This window comes from Molothrus aeneus, chromosome 5 (assembly GCF_037042795.1).
Source record: "Molothrus aeneus isolate 106 chromosome 5, BPBGC_Maene_1.0, whole genome shotgun sequence".
NCBI classification, from domain to species: Eukaryota; Metazoa; Chordata; class Aves; order Passeriformes; family Icteridae; genus Molothrus; species Molothrus aeneus.
In genome coordinates, this window is record NC_089650.1 from 4,616,031 (window position 1) to 4,635,732 (window position 19,702).

At 42.8% G+C, this 19,702-nt stretch overlaps 1 protein-coding gene across 1 annotated transcript in view; it reads left to right on the top strand.

Moving 5' to 3' along the window:
• The window catches only part of MICAL3 (microtubule associated monooxygenase, calponin and LIM domain containing 3), a 160,398-nt gene that overhangs the window by 115,504 nt on the left and 25,192 nt on the right, over window positions 1–19,702 (top strand). The window contains exons 27-34 of the mRNA XM_066550226.1: window positions 1,752–1,978; window positions 6,287–6,424; window positions 8,559–8,621; window positions 11,353–11,457; window positions 12,040–12,168; window positions 12,562–12,653; window positions 13,547–15,428; window positions 16,336–16,430. Coding sequence (XP_066406323.1) covers window positions 1,752–1,978; window positions 6,287–6,424; window positions 8,559–8,621; window positions 11,353–11,457; window positions 12,040–12,168; window positions 12,562–12,653; window positions 13,547–15,428; window positions 16,336–16,430 — 2,731 coding nt within the window. The remainder of the gene's footprint in view (window positions 1–1,751; window positions 1,979–6,286; window positions 6,425–8,558; window positions 8,622–11,352; window positions 11,458–12,039; window positions 12,169–12,561; window positions 12,654–13,546; window positions 15,429–16,335; window positions 16,431–19,702) is intronic.

A 19,702-nucleotide genomic window follows, 5' to 3' on the forward strand; every position in this document is an offset into this window, starting at 1 on the left:
TAAGCTGGCTGGTGGAAGAGCAGCAGTTCATCCTGTTTAGCACCCGTGGCAACAATTTGAGCAGCAGTAAACCTTATTGACAGCACACCAAGCCCCCAGCATGCAGCACCTGTCAGGTTTATTTCCATACCAAAGGGTGGGAAAGTAAATCAGGGAGAAGGGGAACATCACATTTAACCCTGTGACAATATCTGCATAAAGCCTTTGGAATATGCTCTGGTCTTCATGCACCAAGCCCATGGCTTGCCAACAGTGTTTGTATTCAGTATTTCACATGTGAAAATCAGGCAGCATGTTAAAAATAACTGTTGAGTTTATGCTGTGAAAAAGTGGCTTGTAATTTGAGCAAAATAATGTTATTTGTATGCAGACCAGTGAGAAGAATTTAAAAGCCTATGGACAGAAGTGTGTGACAATCAGAGCATGAACAAAGGGTTTTCCTTATTAGGTTTGCTATCAAAAATAGGCTCTCAGACTAGCAGATGAATAAAATTATGTAAATAAGGTAGTACAACTGTACAAGTTGTATTTCATAGACCCACATGAAGTATAACCTTCATTACTCTTTATTTGTTGGTTTTCCCTTTCATTGTCTATGTGGAATGGGTTCTGCCAAAGCCAGTGGTCGTGGGCATAAGGAAGCAGCAGAAATACTATTCTCAGATTATTCACCCAAACTTTAATTATTCACAAATAGTTTTATCCTTCAGTCAGATGAATTGGGCCTTTTAAGATTTATAGGAGAAGTATCCAACAGTTGCTCTAATAAATGCAGTTCTGTCATGACAATGGTCTGTTCAGGTAAAACAAAGCTGGAGCACCTTTTGACCCTGCAGAGAGGATCTGTGAGTGTGTTGTAGTCCTCATTCATTTTCCAGTGACAAATGCAACCATCTTTCTCCTCAGTCCCTCCAGGTAGTCTGGCATGTAAGAGTGAGCTAGATTAAATGTCGCTGAATGAGTGGTTACATTTCCTGCCCCTGCTGCATATGCTGAGGAACTGTTAGAATTAAACAGAGGTGACTTCTAAAAGGCACTAATGATTTATTGCTTTGCATGGTTTAGACTTTGCTGTGGGAATAATAATCTCATTACTGTAATTATCTTTGCACTGCTTCCTACAGTTTCTTGCCAGCATGTACACTGTGTAGTTAATTGGATACATATTTCTGTCTGTGATGCAGAAAAGTGAGGAATTTTGGGGTTTTTTTCCTCCATCTCCTTAGTTCACATGCTGTATCCTTTGCCTGATGTGTTTTGTATTCTTTCTACTCCCAAAGACTGCTCTGGTTCACAGGAGCAAGTACCAAAATTATCTTGGGTATCTCAGCAGTAGCTGCTGTATCAAAAGCCATGGCCTTCTACATTCTGATGCTGTGAGGAACTCCTGCACTGATTTATCAAGAGCAATGTGATATGAAGAAAATAGTTTCTTTCTGTTGCATTCAATTGTCTTGAACTGTAACAATAAATGCTGCACAAATATTTGGTCTTGGCTTCAGAGGCACTTTTCTGCTGCCTCTCCTTCTTTAAAAGGAGGGCAAGGACCATACCGCAGCCTGCAGGTGATGCTGTCACTAAAAAGCCTATGAAACATTGAAAGCTGAAAATCAGTGTTATGTTTTAGGCTTATGTGTGTTGAAATGACTTGTTAGTGATCTAAGACTGATCAAGAAAGCATTGACTTCATAATCTTTAATGTTATTATTTATTCTTAGCAATATAATCTTTTTTTTCCTAAAATCTTACAGTAGTTCAGAATCTGAGATGGAGGAGGAAGATGAAGAGGAAGATGATGAGCAGCAACCCCCTTCAGACCTGGGTGGTGTGCCATGGAAAGAGGCTGTGCGTATCCACGCCCTCCTGAAGGGAAAGAGTGAAGAAGAGATTGAGGCTGAGCAAAATCATGAGATTGAGTACAAATATGATGATGAGGAGGAAGAATATGAAGAGGAAGAAGATGAGGAGTCAAGTGAAGGTTAGCTTGGTTCATCCTTTGTTTCTGCCAGCCAGCAGGGAAAAAATGAGTTGAGTATTGGCCATACAGAATAAGAAAGATTTGCCTTGGAAAACTTTACTTCTTCTTTTGCTTCTTTGTTGCTCTGATTTTTGAGGGAGTTATTGTCAAGGAAAGCTCGAGGTGGTTCATTCTGGATGCTGAAGGACTTTGCCCACAGGACAGTTTAGAGTACCAGTACTCACACAATATGCTTCCCATACACCATGCCAGCATGTCAATTCACAGCCTTGTGCTGCTGTATTGGCTTATGGTTGGTTTTTATAGTTATTTGGAATTAGATTTGAATGTGCCCTTTGTTCTCTGACAGCAGGAACTGGAAGCATTGTGGTTGCAGTGTTTTCAGTTTTAGAGTGCCTCACTAAGGGGTAGTGCCCTGTCACTGTCAGCAGGGCATTGCACAAGAAGGTGCTTGTACCTCTCCCAAGTTAAAAGATGGCCTTGAGAAATAAGGGAGTTCAGGTAGTTCCCATTTTAGCTTTGAAAGATTTCTGTGGAAAACCTTAGGGAAAGACTCCTTCCCCTGTGTTTGTCTCAGTCATCAAAATGCAAAGTTTGTGCTCAGAATAGACATGTTTCCAGTGTTTCACCACCATGCCAAATTTCTCACTGCTCTTGTCTCTGTCTTTATACTCACATTTCCTTTTTGAGGAGACTTGTAGACTCCAAAGAGCTTTTTTGTAAAGGTCTTTGGCTGCCTACTGCCAGCAGAGGTCCAGTGTTGAGTCTTAGTGGCAGTGTTGTTGATGAGCTCAGCAGGCTCCTTGGCTACCTTCTCAACCTAGGAGCTGAATGTCCGTGAGTGCAGTCTGTGGAAACCAAAACTTCTTTATGAGTATGGCAACATGCATGTTGTGTGTTCAGCCTGCTGAGCAGTGGTGTTCTTGGATGGATGTTGTTTCATTCGAGCAGTTTTCCTGCCAGGCACTTGGAACACAGCGGGAGTACGGGGAGCTGCAGCGTTTCCAGGCAGTCTCTCTTTCTGATGCTGTCCTCTCTCTTTCTCTCTTTCCCTCTCTCCATGGCTTGTGTGTGTACACGTGTGCCTGGTGCTAAATGTGGATGTGTGCTTCCCTCTGCTGTAGAGGGGGAGTATAACCCTTGGGAGAGAGAGCTGCAGCAAGGCCTCTGGCTTCAACGTCTCTCAGATGAAGAGGACTCGGGTACACATAAAGGTACCCGTACACTGTCTCCACCTCCAGGGGAAGGTATTAAAGAGCAGGTCCCACATGAAGAGTTTCTGTGTTTTATTTCATTGTGTTACCAGCTCCCTCAAAACTGATTCAGTAGCCCTTGTTCATCTCCTGGTTCAAGTGCCATAAATCAGATCTGTCATTGCCACTGGTTTTAGGAAGGTGATAAAGCTACCAAGTACCTCAGGATTTCTAGAAAACCTGGACAATTTGCTGCTGTAATTTGCATGAACAGTGACTTCCAGGTAATAAGGAGTATCAGATTTGTTCTACACATGCAGACTACTTGCACCTGTGTATTATCTCAGACACATGGGACACATTAGAAGTACTGCCTTTAGACTGCTTGTGTCAGCAAAGTTGCTTTTTCTGTTGTCCTCTGTGGGTCTGTCTGTCTGTGGGGAGAGTCTGGAAGGAAACTAATCTAGCTACAGCAATCCCTCAAGATTCTTCAAGCTGTTACATAATAGTCATAAAATTAATCAAACATTCAAATCTAACTGGTTGTGTCATTTTCCATGATGCATTCTCTTGCAGTTTATTTTTGGGTTTTTGTAACACATGGTCCCAATAGCTTGTCAACCCCTCATTCCCTCAATGTGGTTCATTAGAGCCAGAATACATAAGAGGAAAATCCAAGTGCCTTCCTGTGTGTAAGGGGCCATATGCAGTTGTCAAACTGCATATTTTACAGCTGATGGTTGTAATAACAGTAGCTTAGCTTCTAACTTTCTTTTTTTCTTTCCAAGAGAGAAAAAAAAATGGAAGAAGCATTATAACTTTTTTGCCATCTAACTTTTCTGTGATAAGAATGAGAAGTATTAGTAAGGTGGCTGAAGGGCATGGAATACCTGAAGAAGTTCCCCCTGTTTCAGTCGTCAGGGTGCTTCAGACCTGACTCTTAAGGAGTTGGTTTTCAGGTGGCTCCTTACTGCAATAAAGTGAAAACCTTGAGCCAATAAAGTGAAAACATTGAGCCAATAAAGTGAAAACGTTGAGCCTGCCCACAGCATATAAAGTGCTGCTGCTGCAGTGGAAATGGAGAAAAGCTACCATTCCAAATCTAAGTGCAATTAATGTTCAGCTTCTTGCAAAGCTGAGCAGGCAGCCCTGAGGAAAGGCTGTGCCACGTGTTTGAAATTCTCAAGCACTTAGGCATTAAAGAAGTGTTAGGTTTGCCTCTAGGCCAAGCAGCAGCCCTTCATGTCTGGCTGTGCTGCTCATTACTTATTGGAAAAGGTGAGAGGGACAGGACAGGCTCAAGCCTCTGTGGAAAAACTAAAGGAGTGTAGGTTACAGTGGTCTAAATCCCAGAGCAATCCACTTGAAAACATGCAGATCATGTGGGACCTGCTCTTTCCAAGCCTTGCTGAGTGACTCTGTACTTCTCAGCCCCTGCTGGCAAACCTAAACCTTTTAACACAGACCTTTGTGTGGTGATGCAAGCGCTAACCCTACTCATCCTGGGGGCTGCATGCGAGCGCTTTGGGACGGAGCGGGGACAGCCCAGGCTCCTGTCCCTGCAGGATGGCCAGCGCCTCTGGTAGCCCTTGTGGCTGTGTAATTGATACAAAAACACTCTGGTGAGGCAACAGAGACATAAAGCTGCAGAATCCTTGGCTACATTGTGAATCCTGCTCTGCATTTGGGTTTGTGCCTCTGAGCCCCTTTCCCTTTAATGACCATCTGCTGATTCTCTCCTTCCTGCAGTTCCTTCTGCCTGTTTCTTCTGCGGTTTTAATGCCAAATCTCACACATAGTCATTCCTGAAATGGAAATCCCAAACACTTTGTCATGTCTGGGAAAAACATGGCTGGGAGAGAGGAACTTGTTAAAATGAGACAGCAGGAAATAATGAGTGCAAGCTCTAAATGCTGCTAATGTGTCTTGTTTCCTTCAAACACTAGAGCACCATATGAAAATCTAACTGCTTTTGAGGTTCTAAACTGCTGCAACAGTGCTTTGCCCTACTCAGTGGTAACCCAGTTGTGAAAATTGACTTCCTACTTTCAAAAGTAAGTGGGCATTTTCCTTTCAGGCTGAGGTGATTGCTTTTGAAGACCACTCCTGCAGACAGTGTACAGGTGAACACCTGTCCCCTGCAGAGCCAGTTATTTTATTATGGATAAATGAAGCCTGAGTTACAGAGCCAGAGCAGACAGCAATAGAGACAGGGTCTATAAATTTAATACCTCAGAGTAAGTGCTCCCAGGGCAGGTGTTCTGCAGAATTTAAACAAGCTCATCAATTGCTTAAGGTGCCCATTGTTCTCTTTGACATTCCATAAGTAGCTGAGCTTTGTGTAGGCAAGTAATTGCAGAGTAATGCTATTTCTCTTAAACAGAATAATTTGTGTGACAGGAATTCCCTTCTGGGGAGCTGTTAAGTCACAACCAAAAGGCTGTTATCCTTCAGGAAAAAAATTCTCCCTTTGAACAAGTTAGTACAAAAGAGTCAGGAGTAAACAAAATGGTTTTAGGTGCTAAAATTAGCATGTGCCCATATGCACATACACACGTGAAACTCTCAGATCCATCATATTATTTAATTCACAAAGTGTGTACCCAGACTAGAAAGAAGTGCCTAGCCCAATAGTAGGAAATAAAAAACCATTTGTCTTGGTGCATCAGTCAGGTGGACATTATTCCTCACCTTAAACAGCAAGACAATATCTTTGGCAATAATCATAACGAATAGGCTGAAGGAGCTGGGAATTTCTGCTAAATTGGTATTTACATACCACATTCTGTTGGACACCCAGAGAACTTCTTTCATTTCAGCAAAGCTTCTTGCAATAGACATGATGTCTGATGATGCTTTAATGGCATCCCTCTGCCTTGGAATGGCGTGACTCAGCTTGGATGGGAGGTGTGAGGAGCTGTACTGGTGGATGCGTGTGCACACAGTGCTGAGCTTTCTGTCTGTCTTGCAAACTGACCTTAGCCAATAATATTTTCTTTTCTTATTTCCTTCCTATGATGTGCTACCTTTCCTTTCCACTGTTCTCCCATCTTTTCCTCCCTGCCCTTCATACACCCTGCCTACAACCTGTTATGCCATGCCCTCCTCCTGCTAGCTGGAAACCTTAGGCTGCAGCAGATTGTAAATCCGGTTGATCCTCTGGAGATCCTGGCAGATGTGCACTGGACACACATCCGTGAGAAAGAGGAGGAGGAAAAAATGGTCTCAGCCTCAAAGTCCTCCACCTCCAGAGGTAATCTCCCCCAAGCCCCACACCAGCAGTTCCTGGATCCCAGTTGCAGCTGTTTAACTCTGTTGCTTCTGCACCCTTCAAGACCAGTGACTTCAGCAGGGGCAGCAGTGATTGAAAGGAGCTGCTTTCAAATTGCACTGAAATTACACTTGGTTAAACTTTTTGCTTTTCAGGTCAGTGTCTGTTTAGAACTGCTGCTTTCTCAGCTCTGTGACAGTGTGACTTCTGGCCTGTTTGTCTGCCTGCTTTGACTCTATAGCATTTTTCCTCACCACACATGATTTGGTAGTGCTGGCAATCAGCCCTCTGTAACTGACTAGGGATGCTAATAGTAGTCTCGTGCTTTTTGTGGCAGGGAAAACTACACTTTCTAGGGAAAGCTGAGGGGCTGTGTTATGTAGCTACTAGAGCAAAGATTGAACAGGGTCAGCTTCTGTTTTGAGTATGTTTCTCTGCTGCTTCTTTTCCAAGTATGTAACTGCATCTGGTATGAGCAGGGAATGATGGGAGTCAAAGGGCTTGCAAATCTGATCAGTGATGGCTTTGACTCCCTGTGTTTAGATTTGACAGTGTATCTACCTCTAATGTGCAAGGTGTCAGTTACTCAAAGGCAAACTTTGGAGGGAGAAAATGCTGGTAGTCTAGATCTCATGTGAGCACCTTCCAGCAGTCCCTGCTGACCTTGTTCTAGACTATGTTACAGCGTGTCTTAAGGTAAGTATGTCATAAGTACTTTATCTGTGGGCTTAAATCAAAGTTTACCATGCAGCTGATGAGCTGTGGTCTTCCCTCAGTCTGCAGCCATGGTGACACAATTGTACAGGGAGTATATCTGCTGTAAGAAGTGGTGTCTTTCACAGAAAAAATGAAATTACGTTAAAAATCCAGAGCTCTACCTCATGATACTTGGTTCTTTTCTATTCCAGATAATTATCTTTTCCTTGCAGTTTTAGATGTTTGATGTAGGGGCTTTTTTAATCCTGGTCTAGCTTGATAAACAATTCCAGATCAGTTTGGGTATACTTATATTTGCAGTTTGTAGAATGCACTGGGTTTTTCTGGTGTGAAATCAGCTCCCTACAAATAAGAGATGGGTATTTTGTTCCCACTACAGCCACAGAAATAGGCTGAGTCTAACTCTCTGTAACTCTCAGTATTGCTAGAGTGGTTGATTAATGTTTAAAAAGCACTAAGCTAAAAATGTTAACAATGTTTCTTAAGTTTACAACAATTAAGGTTACTTGTGCTTCTGCCTGGGGGGTCTGTGTCACTCTAGTTTCTAGATTTTTATTTTAATTTGTATTTTATTCTCATAGTCTGAAGGTCATGAGTTCAATCCTTACTTTTCTATGGGGGGCTATTACAGTGGCCAGCAACAGGTGATCTTTCCAAATTCCTTTGGGAAGGGAGTCAGTATTTCCTTTCTGTTCCCTGAAACTGGGCCAACCTAGGACAATCTTGATGTATAATTAGCTGCTTCTATTGCTCTGTCATATGGCAGAGGTGTGTGCAGGTGTTATCAGCAGTTTGGGTATGTCAAAGGCTGTTGCCAACATCTGTTTGTGGATATGCTGTAAGTTTCCAACCTGAGTTCAAGAGACAGATTGTTCCTGGCTGAGGAGGTGTATTCCGTGATCCGAGGTGTTTGGAGAGCCCATTGGCATCAGCAGTGATGAGGTTTGATGTGACAGCCTGGGACAGTGTCACAGCTCCCAGAAATCCCTCTCATTCCGCTTTGGGAGCAGAATGAGCGCCTTCCTCTGCTGGGCAGCAGGTTCTGGGACACGTGGGACCCCTCTCTCACTGCTCAGCTCTTCCTTCTCTCAGTTTCCCTCCTCTGCAGAGTTCCAAGGGGAGCATGGTAGCAGCAGATGCTGGTCAGATGTGGTGTTCTTCTCACTGTGCCACACAGGAATATTTCCTCTAACATTACAGATCCCAAAGGAACATTAGGCTCCTGACACTTGTGTGTTATCTCAATTTACTTCTCAAGCCTGGAATCGGGTGATTGAAATTTCATAGGTTTTATTCCTGGATTTGCTACTGAAAAATTTCCCTCTGTCACTCTTCTGTTTTAGACTCTGACTGCTGGTCTAATTTTGACTTCTTACAATTTATTGTTTTTTAAATTCAGCATCCGACCTTCCCTCCGTACGCCATGAGGCGGTACAGGCGTGGCTGGAGACGGTCCCTGGAGGTAGTTTGGTGATGTTCTATGTATTCCAATGCACAATAACCCTGCCCCTCTCTTCTCCGTGCCTTCAGCAGCTGAGCTGGTCCTTTAACCCTGGAACTTACGGCCCTGTCGCTACTGCATGAGTGGAGGTGGAGGGGGGACGGGGAGTGTGCATGTCCGCCTTGCTCAGACAGCCCCTTCTCGCATGAGCTCCACACTCACCCTAACCCTCGGCAGGCAGGCCAAGGACAGCTCATCCTGGGGGCAGCAATGCAGGAGGGATCCAGCTGAGCGCTCAGATTTGCTTGGGCAACTGAAGATGGGCCAGGTTTTCTTCCCCCAACCCTTAGACTCAAGGAACGCGGGGCTTTCTTGCAGTTGAAAGGTTAAGTGACAGAGAATGCTTAAAGCAATTGCACTTCTCTGTAGCAACTGCAAACTGTAGTTGTGTGGTGAAGAAAACAGCAAAGAAGAATAAGTTGAAGCTAAGATCTTTAGGAATAGTGGTGGTTGTATTTCTTTATATTCAGGAAAGTCTCAGGAACCTTGAAGGATGGTAGAGCTCAGCTGATTTTTTTTTTGCGTGGTCCTCTAAGCTCTATTACAAATCGATGAGCCTGAAGATTCTGGTATGATCGTGAGGGAGTACATTGTGTAAAGCTGTGAAGGTGTCTGAATTAGTGGAGCAGTCTGTGCTGGGTAGTTGATCTACAGCTGAGTTGCTTTGGCACATCAGAATAGCCAGCTTGCCTTTAAAACTTTGCTTCTGCTGCTGCTTTGGCAAGTCAGCAGTGTTTACAAGGTGTCTGCACACGATGCAGGCTGCTCACAGCTGCCAGCTAATATGAACCAAGTGCTGATCCCAGTTTCTGGCTGCAGTAGTGTGTAACTTCTGAGTTACTGTGTGACAGCTTTTGGCCTCTTGCTCCTCATCCTAACTGCATATATGTATATGCACAGTATATGTATCATATAACCAGCCACTGCAAGCTTCCTGTGTCCCTCAGAATGGGACCCACCCTTGCACCAAGTTGTTACTTATTGATGCATCTGTAATCTTACCATTGAGTTTTTTGTACCAACCTCTTTAAAACCTGATTTTCTCCTCTCTCTCCAACATAATTCGTGTGTGTCCCATCCATTCATGGTTTCTGAATCTGAAGACCCACACATACATACTGGATTCAGATATTCTTAACATTACTTATGTTTTTTGCAAATTTTGATTAAGATTACTCACATTTGCTGTTACCGTAATGCCATTCCATAACATTATAATTTCCAAAATAACATAAGCTATTGCATACCTAAGCAATGATCAGACTGGGATATGGTTTGATTTTATTCAGTAGATTTATAAATGCTCCTGTAGGCACTCCAGCCTTTTCCACATGATTCAGTTTTCCTGTGCTTGACATAGGTAAGGGTCTGGATTTGATAATCCTCTGATGTAAAGGAATAGGCCAGTACATTATCACACATGAGTGGAACTGCATTTCACAGTAGCTGACAGAAAATAAACTACTCCATGCTCGCTGCAGAGCATGGAAAAAAGGAAATTCTCAGGTTGAAGGAAGAACACAAACCAGCTGCTGAAGGCTGTCTTTTGAAATAAGCAAAAACCTGTATTAAAGGAGAGGTTGCAACACCTCGGTTTCAGGGAAGGTTGATTTGTTTTCAAGACTGCCTTAATTAGCAATGCAATGATGCAAATAGTTCCAAGAGCCACATCATCACTATTAAATAAAAAGGATCAGGAACTGGAAGTGCTCACTTTTTTTTTTAATATTTAAATTATGTTTAATGGAAATGTTTAACAAAAAAAAAAAGCGGGAAATCATCCATTGTACAGGGGTTTTTTTTAAATATCATTTAATAATGAGATTTATACTCCACACTTTGATCTTGTCTCTCCTCCTGTAATTAAATGCTGTCAAAAGCAGTAGTGTCAGATGTCATAGTTTTGAGAGTAACAAATTCAAGAATCTCTTCTTTGTTTTGACCTAGTAAATCAAATTGTGGTCTGTAAATGGAAAAAAAAAGTTTTGAATAAGTAATTTGAATTACTTAGAAGTGTCTCAATTAATGATCTGTAACAGAAAAAAGGTTTTATATATGTCATTTTAATTACTTCAAAGTATTTCAATTTGTGCACTAGTCACTTGTACAGCATATGCATTTTCTTAGACCTTATTACCAAAGACTGCTGTAGCTGCACAGAGTTAAACAGTTTCCAAGTGTAATAATGGTAAATCCCATACCCAGACTCTCTCTTTGACTTACACCCTCAAAGCCAGTTTCAATTTCAAGATGAACAGTCCTGGTTAATTTTGAGGTTCCAGTTTTGACCTAACACACATGTGCTATCAAGTGATGGTAACTGTTCTGTTGTGGTAAAGAAAAACCCTAAATGTTCCTGGAAGAACAGTAACCTTTATTCTGGTTTGATGTCCTCCCAGTCCCCTTCTTGTTTAATTTTTCACAACACCTGTTGCTCAGAAAAGCCCTGGCAGCTTTCACTGTAAATGCTTTGGATACTCCCAAGGGTAGGCATTCCTTGATTCACTGGAGTCTGGAAGTGTCACTTCACCATAGATGTCTCTCCAGGTGACACATTTCAGGATTTCTTGTATTGACAGTAACTGATAAACATCTCTGGTGTAAACTATTGGTGCCGTTCAATATAGAACTTTTTCACTGTGTAGTGTTTGTTTCCTTTTCTTTTTTCCCTCAATATTTGAATATATTCTAGCTCCATGTGAGGAGGATGATGTGGAGGATGAGCTGGGCACAGAGCCTGCAGACACAGAAGGGCAGGCAGGTGAAGAGGGAGACACGGGTGCAGAGCTGGACGATGGTAGGGTACCACTGTGCAGCCTTTAAACCTGTTGTGTGAGCAGAATGTATTGGCAATGAACACTTTGCATGAGGGTACTTAAACCTGGTCTTATTTTTAGAGGTGTGGGAGTTTGTTTCAAATATCTGAGAGGGAGCCAGGAGTGAGGGACAAAAAGAAAGAGAAGAACCTCAATGTCCTGGATTATGTAATGAATTTCTCATGTCCTCTCACCCCATGTCTTGTGTCTGTATTCAATACTAATCCTGATGAATAACAGAAATAGAATTAAATTTGTGAAAGGTCCATAATACTGTCAGAATGCTTCCTGTGCTATTGTAAAATTAACTGCATATGGCAGAAAACATGGAAAATTTTCCAGAGAACTGATAAGAAAAACTTCAGTTACTGGTTTAACTCTTCGTACTAACAGTCCAATCATTTACTGCTTACATTTACTGCTTAAATGACTAATTATCACCAAAAAAGGAGTGAACATTTAAGTGTTCAGGTTATGAAAGTGGTTAGCACCATGTGAATAGAAGGCATTATGCCCTGATGGACTTGTATCCAAGTTCTCTTGTTTTTTCCCTCCATGATCAGACATCGCCTCTGATGCAGAAGCAGAGTTTCGCTTACGTCAGAGTGGTGCAGGAGGGGCAGAGCTGAAAGTCTCTGAGGACGAAGAAGAAGAAGAAGCAGAAGGTGCTTCTCACAGTGTGACAGAAGAAGGTAATCACTTTCTCTTTAGTGCTTGAATGATGTCAACTGCATTTGAGTATACAGTTATGGGATTTAGGAGAAGAGAGTCTCTTGGATTTGAATCACCTCACGCTCTCAGTGACAAGGTCTGTGCTTGCATTAACATTTTGAGAAGAATGTTCTGAATCCATTAATTACAGCTTTGTAAAATGTGAGAACCCTTCTAACTGCTTTTTTGTGTAAAAGTTGTTGTTAAAAAGTTTGTATCATTTTGGACATTTAAAAATTTTTGTTGTGTTCCAGATGTCCAATCTAAAATTTGTAAAAAGCTGAGAAATTTGTCTCTACTTGCTGTGTGTGACATTTAAAAATGATAGAATATTAATGGTTTATGTATTTTGGTAACATTTTTCCTTTCCCTAGGTCCATGCAAGCCATCCATCCCCATCCAGCCCTCTAGTGAGAGTGTTCTTCCTCTGTCTCCAGCTGCTAGTCCCAAAGCAAAACAAGCAGAGGTAAGAAAGGGAGTCTTTGACATTTTCTACTTAGCTCCTGTAGTTCAATAAAACAGTTTGTTGGATAAACTGAGGACTGACAGCAGGGGGCTCTCCTTCTTTTCTAATATTTATGTTGATCTTGAAATCTGACTTCATTTAGCCTTAAAATATAATGTATACTGTCTGTTTTCCTATCTTCAGAGTTCAGTGGCTCTATCACAGCCACACAAGTTCCTATCACAAAGGTCCAGGCAGAATTATCCAGGATATTTTAATCTCAGTGAGCAGCTAGGAACAGGTATATGTGATAAATGTAGGGAGCCATAAGTAAGGTGTTTCCTGTTTATCCTGGTCTGGCTGTCTTTGATGTGCCAAAAACAGATTCTGTGCATCTGCAATTGAAAATTACAGTAGTAACCAAAGCAGTGCCTCTTTGTTCCAGAGCTGAACATAGCTCAGCTTAAGGAAGTGAGGCATGTCAGTGTTGTCCTGTCATGTTGTCAGCTTGCAAGTGTACTGCAGTGTGTAAGAGCTGGAAGTACACGACCCTTAAAATGTTCAATTCAAATTTTCCCTTCCAAATGTTTTATTTTTTTTTTTAAGGAATTGCTAAAATATTGTCTTAGAGAGCTTTGGCATAGGCCAATTTACTTTTACAGTGAGCTGAGTCTGGCTTGCTGACAGCATTCACTTTCTATTAAAATAAAGCTTGTTTTTTTGATAGCCATCTAATGATTCTGTCCGACAGAGTTTTTGTTTAGCAGGCAGACTTTGGGACATTAAATTAGTATTTTGATACTTGAATGGTTTCCTTATTTCTAGCTTTGTTAAAAGCGAAAAAAAAAAAAAAAGGAATTGTATTCTCATGTGCTCAGTGACTATTAACGTTCCCCTTTTTCATTTTTCTCTAGGATGCAGAAGATCCCCTGGCTGAAGTGTGCCATGCAATAAAATCCCCAGAGCCACGCTTTTTTCCTGAGCCTTTCATTCTTGAGGAAAGACCAAAGGATGAAATTCCCAAAGAAAGGAAAGTTAAGAGCCCTTTGGTGCCACCATCTCCAGTGTTGTCCCAGCCAGTTGCATCACCAGAAGCCATTGCAGCCCCATCACTTGGAGAGTCCCAGCCAGGAGCACCAGCACTGGCCTCATCCCCAGCATCTGCTCAAATGCCTATCTGTTCCCAGCCTTTGCCTTCTGCTGAAACATCCATTCCATCCCCAGTGGAGCCTCCAGTATGTTTCCAACCTGTCCCAGCCTTAACATCTACTCCTTTAGCCAAATTGGCCCTGAGGGGCCAGGATGGTGAGGTGGAAAAACTGGGGAGCCCCACTACTGCAGAAGAAGCCCTGAAACGGAGCAGCCTCGTGGAAGAGTTCTGGATGAAGAGTGCTGAAATCCGACGGAGCTTGGGGCTCACCCCCGTGGACAGAAACAAACGCTCAGAGAGCAACTTCACTGTGTCTGCTCTGGAGGCAACTCCTCAGAAGACTTTCAATAGCAGGAATATTTCAGGGGATGAGAGGATCCATCCTGTGAAACCCCAGCCTGCCCCAAGAAGGCAGGGACTATCCAAGTTAGAAAATGAGCAGATTTCTCTGCTTACTCCAAAGTCTCCATCAGAAAAAGAGCTAAAGATTTCCAATGAAGTACGGGGAGATGTGTCCAGCAGCTCTGGGCTTGGCCTTCAGGAGAGCTCATCTAACATGAGAACCATGGCTAGCCAGAGCTTCAACACTTCTGACTCCACCATGCTAACTCCCCCGTCGAGCCCGCCCCCACCACCTCCTCAGAACGAGGAGCCGGCCACGCTGCGCAGGAAGAGGTACCAGGCACTCTGGCAGAATGAGGTGGAAGCCAGGTCACCTCCAACACCAGCATCAACCCCTCCTGCTCCCCGGCGCCAGGAGCCAGCCCCTCCTGCCAAGGAGCCAGCCCCGGCCAAGAGGGAGGAGGTGCGGAAGTCGTTCGCGGAGAGCGTGGATGAAATCCCGTTTGCTGATGACGTGGAGGACACGTACGATGACAGGACAGAGGACTCAAGCCTTCACGAGAAGTTCTTTACACCTCCTACCAGCAGGCCAAGGCCAGAGAAACCACATCTTTTGCCCTTGGTGAAAGAAAATGGTGGTCCACCCTCCATGGAAGGAAGGGTTCACCATAAGAAGAGAGTGTTCCCTGACATTTCTGTGGAGGCCAAGGAGCTCGCTGAAGAAAGAATGAGAGCCAGAGAGAAGTCTGTCAAGAGCCCAGCACTACGAGATGCCATGGCTAAACAGTTGTGTAAGATGAAAGATATGGAGATGACTGCTGCTCCTGCTGCTACTGCGGCCACAAGGGCAAGAAAGGCATCTTCTATGCCCTTGAAGACCAAAGAGTTGTTTTATGAGTCTCCAAAACATTTGGCCTTGAAATTAGCAGAGGGATCCGCACGAAAACATCATTCTGCTACTGAGAAGTACTCCACTCCTCCTGCTGACATGGCTGGACCTGAAGGGTCTGTCAGCTCTTCAGAAGGCTCCAGTGGGAAGAGCAAGAAAAGAAGTTCCCTCTTCTCCCCTCGTAAGAACAAAAAGGAGAAGAAATCCAAAAACGATAGCAGACTTTCTGACAAATCTAGTGGTGGGACAGAGGAAGCAACAAAGCCTAGGTCCTTATGGAAGTCTGTTTTCTCTGGCTATAAGAAAGACAAGAAGAAAAAGGCTGATGAAAAGTCTTGCCCAAGTACTCCCTCAAGTAATGCCACTGTGGATTCTGGCAAGCACAAACCCTCTGCTCCACTGATTACAGCTGCAGGTATAACAGATAAGTGCCTCTGCACTCTGCACTTCTCCTACTTTTCCGAGGTGTCCTTGAAAGTAGTTTTGATTTGCTTTGTTATTCAGCTACCGTGTGAATGCTGCTGCTCCCAGTGTCAGATGGGCAGAGTGGGATAGGTGCTAGGGACTGGATTTGTGTTTCTGCATATTGACAGAGTCCTCTGAAAAAAAATGGAACCCTAACTGAAAGCTTAATTCTCAATATGTACAAGGTACATCTGTTTTATGTCTTAGATTTGATAAATAAGCATCATTTGTTGGAACTTGTGACATTTCCTCCCTACTTTAAATCTGATCTTCATCTTTTCTTTGTCTGATCTCTCTTTCTTTCTACCTGGTTCCACAGAAGCTGAAGACTGCAGAGATGCTGTTATTCCTGTTCTCAGTAATCTGGTGGCTATCTGCTGATCTCTGAAGGAGGGAGTTGGCAGCCTCCTGTAAATCTTTCACATGCCCACCTGTTGCAGGCAGAGATGTTTGATGGCAGCTTGGGATACAGTAAAAAAGTTACCCATAAATGTGATTAAAAGCAAACATTTTACATTTCTCTGGCATTGTACAAACAGCCAAAATAGAGCCAGCTGCTGTCATTCCAAGTGCTGTATCTATCCTAAGAGCATTGATACAACACAAAAAGAGAACCATGATCATTATTTCTAACAGCATTTGGAGGAAGTGATGCTCTCTTAGAACAGCTCAAACTCATGCTGGTCGTTTTGTGGAGCAGGGCTTCTTTGATCCCTCCCAGGCAAAACAATGGACACAGACACGAAAGGACTGAGTATTTTTGGTGCTAATCAAACAACCTACAGCTGAGCAAAAAGATTTACAGAAAGGATTGTTACCACTTTTCTAACTTCCCCTTTTTATTCCCAACTTGGCAGATTTACAGCTCCGTCAGCACCTGAGTTTCTCAGAGGACTCTGACCTCTCCAGTGATGATATTCTGGAACGCTCCTCCCAGAAATCCAAACGAGAGGTATGTAGGTGGGAAATGCATTTTAGATGGATCTAGCACCAGTCAGGTCACAGACTCAGAGAATCACATCAGAAACCTAGGTGATTAATGTTGTTGTTTTTACTTTCTCCCATGGAGCAGGTTTTCCTCTAAGTTGGCTGACTGTCCTATCTAAAATAAGATGGTTTCACTTGTTTTCATGATTACAAGCTGCTCTGCACTGTTATTGTAAGAAGGATCCATTGTCTCACTCTCCCATTACTTTACTGGGCACTAAGAGGAAACAGCCTGTAATCTCCTGGGTATTCCTTTTTCCCCTTTTAAAAATGGGATTTTGTTTCCCCTTTTCTAGTCAGTGGGAACTCTACCAGACTGCCACAGCTTCTCAAATGAGATGGATAGTGGCTGAGGCCCTTTCTCTGCCAGTTCCCTCAGAACTTGTGCACCTGTAGGTGCCTTAGACATTCTCAAAAGTGACTTTCTCCTACATGGGCAGTTCTTCATTCTCCCAACCCCTTCTGTGACTGGGATGCTGTGGCTGGAGCCACTTGCTGGTGAAAATCAAGGCAACATTAGAGCACCTCAGCCTTTTCCATATCCTGGATAACCAGGTTTCCAGTTTCCTTCTGGAGAGGGCCCATGTTTTCCCTAGTCTTCCTTTATCACTGGCATACCTATTAGAATCTTTCCTTGTTGCCATTGATGTCCCTGGGCAGCTTTAATTCTGTCAGGGCCTTAGCTTTCCTAACCTGATCCCTGGATGCATGGATAATTTCTCTGTATTCCCCCCAGGCTACCTGCCCTTGCTTCTACCCTCTGTAGACTTCCTGTTTCTGTTTGAGTTTGTCCAGGATCCCTTTGTTCATCCACACAGCATTGTTGCCTCTTTGTTAGGATGCATTGCTTCTGAGGTTGGAGGAAGCATTCCTTGAATGTTAACCAGCTTTCCTGGGCCCCTCCTCTCTCCAGGGCTTTATCCCATGGCATTCCACTAAGCAGATCCATGAAGAAGCCAAAGTCTGCTCTCCTGAAGTCCAGGGTAGGGAGCTTGCTGTGCACCCTCCCTACTGACCTAAGGATCTAGTATAAGAATTTAGTTTAATTGCACACATTTATATGTGGAAAATGTATAGTGAAAGCAAAGTTTCAAAGCTAGTTCTTTTTAAATTATTTGATTCATTTGTAGAATGTCACTATTCGACAGAATTGGCAAGGTTTAGAATATGTAGAGATTTTATTGACCCCTCAGAACATGAAGGCTCTTCTGGAATGAAATGAAAACTGTGTTCCCACTGGTGGTGCCTGGTACACATGTTAAAAAAAGCTCAAGAAGAAAAGAGCTGCTGGGAGGGAAATGTCACAGACACAGTGGCCTGTGCCTCCTGTCCCAAATCTGTCATCCCATGAGTACAAATCAGTCTCAGATGCCAAGCTGATCCTTGGCTGAGATGGCAAAGGTGTGGAACTACTGCAAATTGAAGTGTCATATGAAATGCTTTCTAAGTATATATGCTAGAATGAACTAGAATAGCTAATGAATGCATTTAAGGCTGGTGGAAGAAATTGATGAACTAAATAGGAATTTTCTGTATTTACTTATCTCTCTTTTAATCTCTTTCCCTAGTTGGTCTAGATCTCATCTGAGAGGAAGATTATTTTGTTTTTATTTTATTCCCTTTTTTCTCTCCCCCTTCCATTCCTCCTTGCATGCCCTCAAGGCGTTTCATGAGAAATTCTGCATTTTCCAAGAGATGCAGAAGAATGAGGTACCTGGGGCCAGCAGAGGACAGATACCCAATACCTGGGGTTCAGATAAGAGTTACAGAGTTTTTGGTCTGCCTTGATGGTCATTTTTTTTTTTCTATGCTGTAGCACTTAGATTTAAAATGGCTTTTTCAGAAAGACAGATCACATCTCTCAGCACAGGAGGGGATGATAAGTGACAGTGGCAGATGCCTGGAATCCTCATACTGAAAATATCTCACAAACTCTGTCAAGGTGGTAGTGTCTCATTTTCACTCATTGCTGAAGTTGCTGAAGTTACATTAAGAATTTATTTACTCAGCATCTGTTCTCTTAAGAACAGTTTTGAGAATGTATTTATTTAGAGGATATGGATCTGAAAGCTTGACTTACCTCATTTTGTTGCATCCTATCCAAGGATGTAGAATATACATGCAAACACTGGAATGCCTTGCTGTCAAAAGAAATGTAACCAAACTTTGAGTCTGACCAAGCTGGGTTTGTACTGGTTTGGGGTGGGAGTTGTATTTTTTTAAGTTATAACCTGCCTGCTACTTTCTATGGGTAAGAGCTGACTTACTGTTTGCTACTTAACTTTTATGTGAACCCCTTCTCCAAACTGAAATCCTGTTTGTGCTGCTTTTTTGGTAATGTAGTGAGCTTGCTTCCCAGACAGCCTGCTCTGTTTAGCTTGCTCTTTGTGATCAGCAGTGAATTAATTCAGTGTTGTTTAATGTGGTGTCTCTCAAGAGAAGCATCTTGTAAAGAATTCCTGACGTGAGCGCCCCGTGGGTGTTGTGTTTGTAGGTGTATTGTCACCATGTGTGTGTTTGTCATTGTTCCTGTACAGTTGTGGTGTTGTGCTCAGGTGTTCACCACCACAGGTAGCTTGCTTTTTCCTGGAGCCTGCAAACATGCTGGTGTTGTTCTCTGGCTTCTCGTTTGTGACTGGTTTTAGTTAATTGAATGTGAGAGTGCAAAATGCTGTCTGTTTGCCCAGAGTGGCACAATGCCTTCTGGACTTCATGACATGAAGGGAAATTTACCTCCCCTCTTAGCAAATAAAGCTAAGTGCTTTACTTGCCTTATATTTACATAAGGCAATATATTATATTATAGGGTAGCATAGAATGTCCTTGGCTAGGGTAAGTAGTGATTTCCCCCTCCTTTTCCTGCTCCTTTCCCCCTCCAATTTTAGCTCCTCAAGATCTTTGGAGACTCTCCTTTTAGACAAGGAGGTTCCACTACTGCAGGACACATAACCCACTCTGAGCCCATCTGGTGTTTCCTAGTTCATGAAGCAGTGAATAAGATTTATGATGTTGGTTAAATGTCAATTATCATTTCTATGAAATGGAAATAATTTAAAACTGTGGAATAAACACAACTCCTAGGAGAGACTGTAATGTAAATGGAGAGTTGTGTGACAGAGTAATACATGGTTGGCCAAGCCAGTTCAAACCAAATATGTTCCAGAAATAAGCCATTATTCCAAATCTTAAGCCAGAATTTCATACTCATACAGGTAGACAAAGGGCAAATAATTCCTC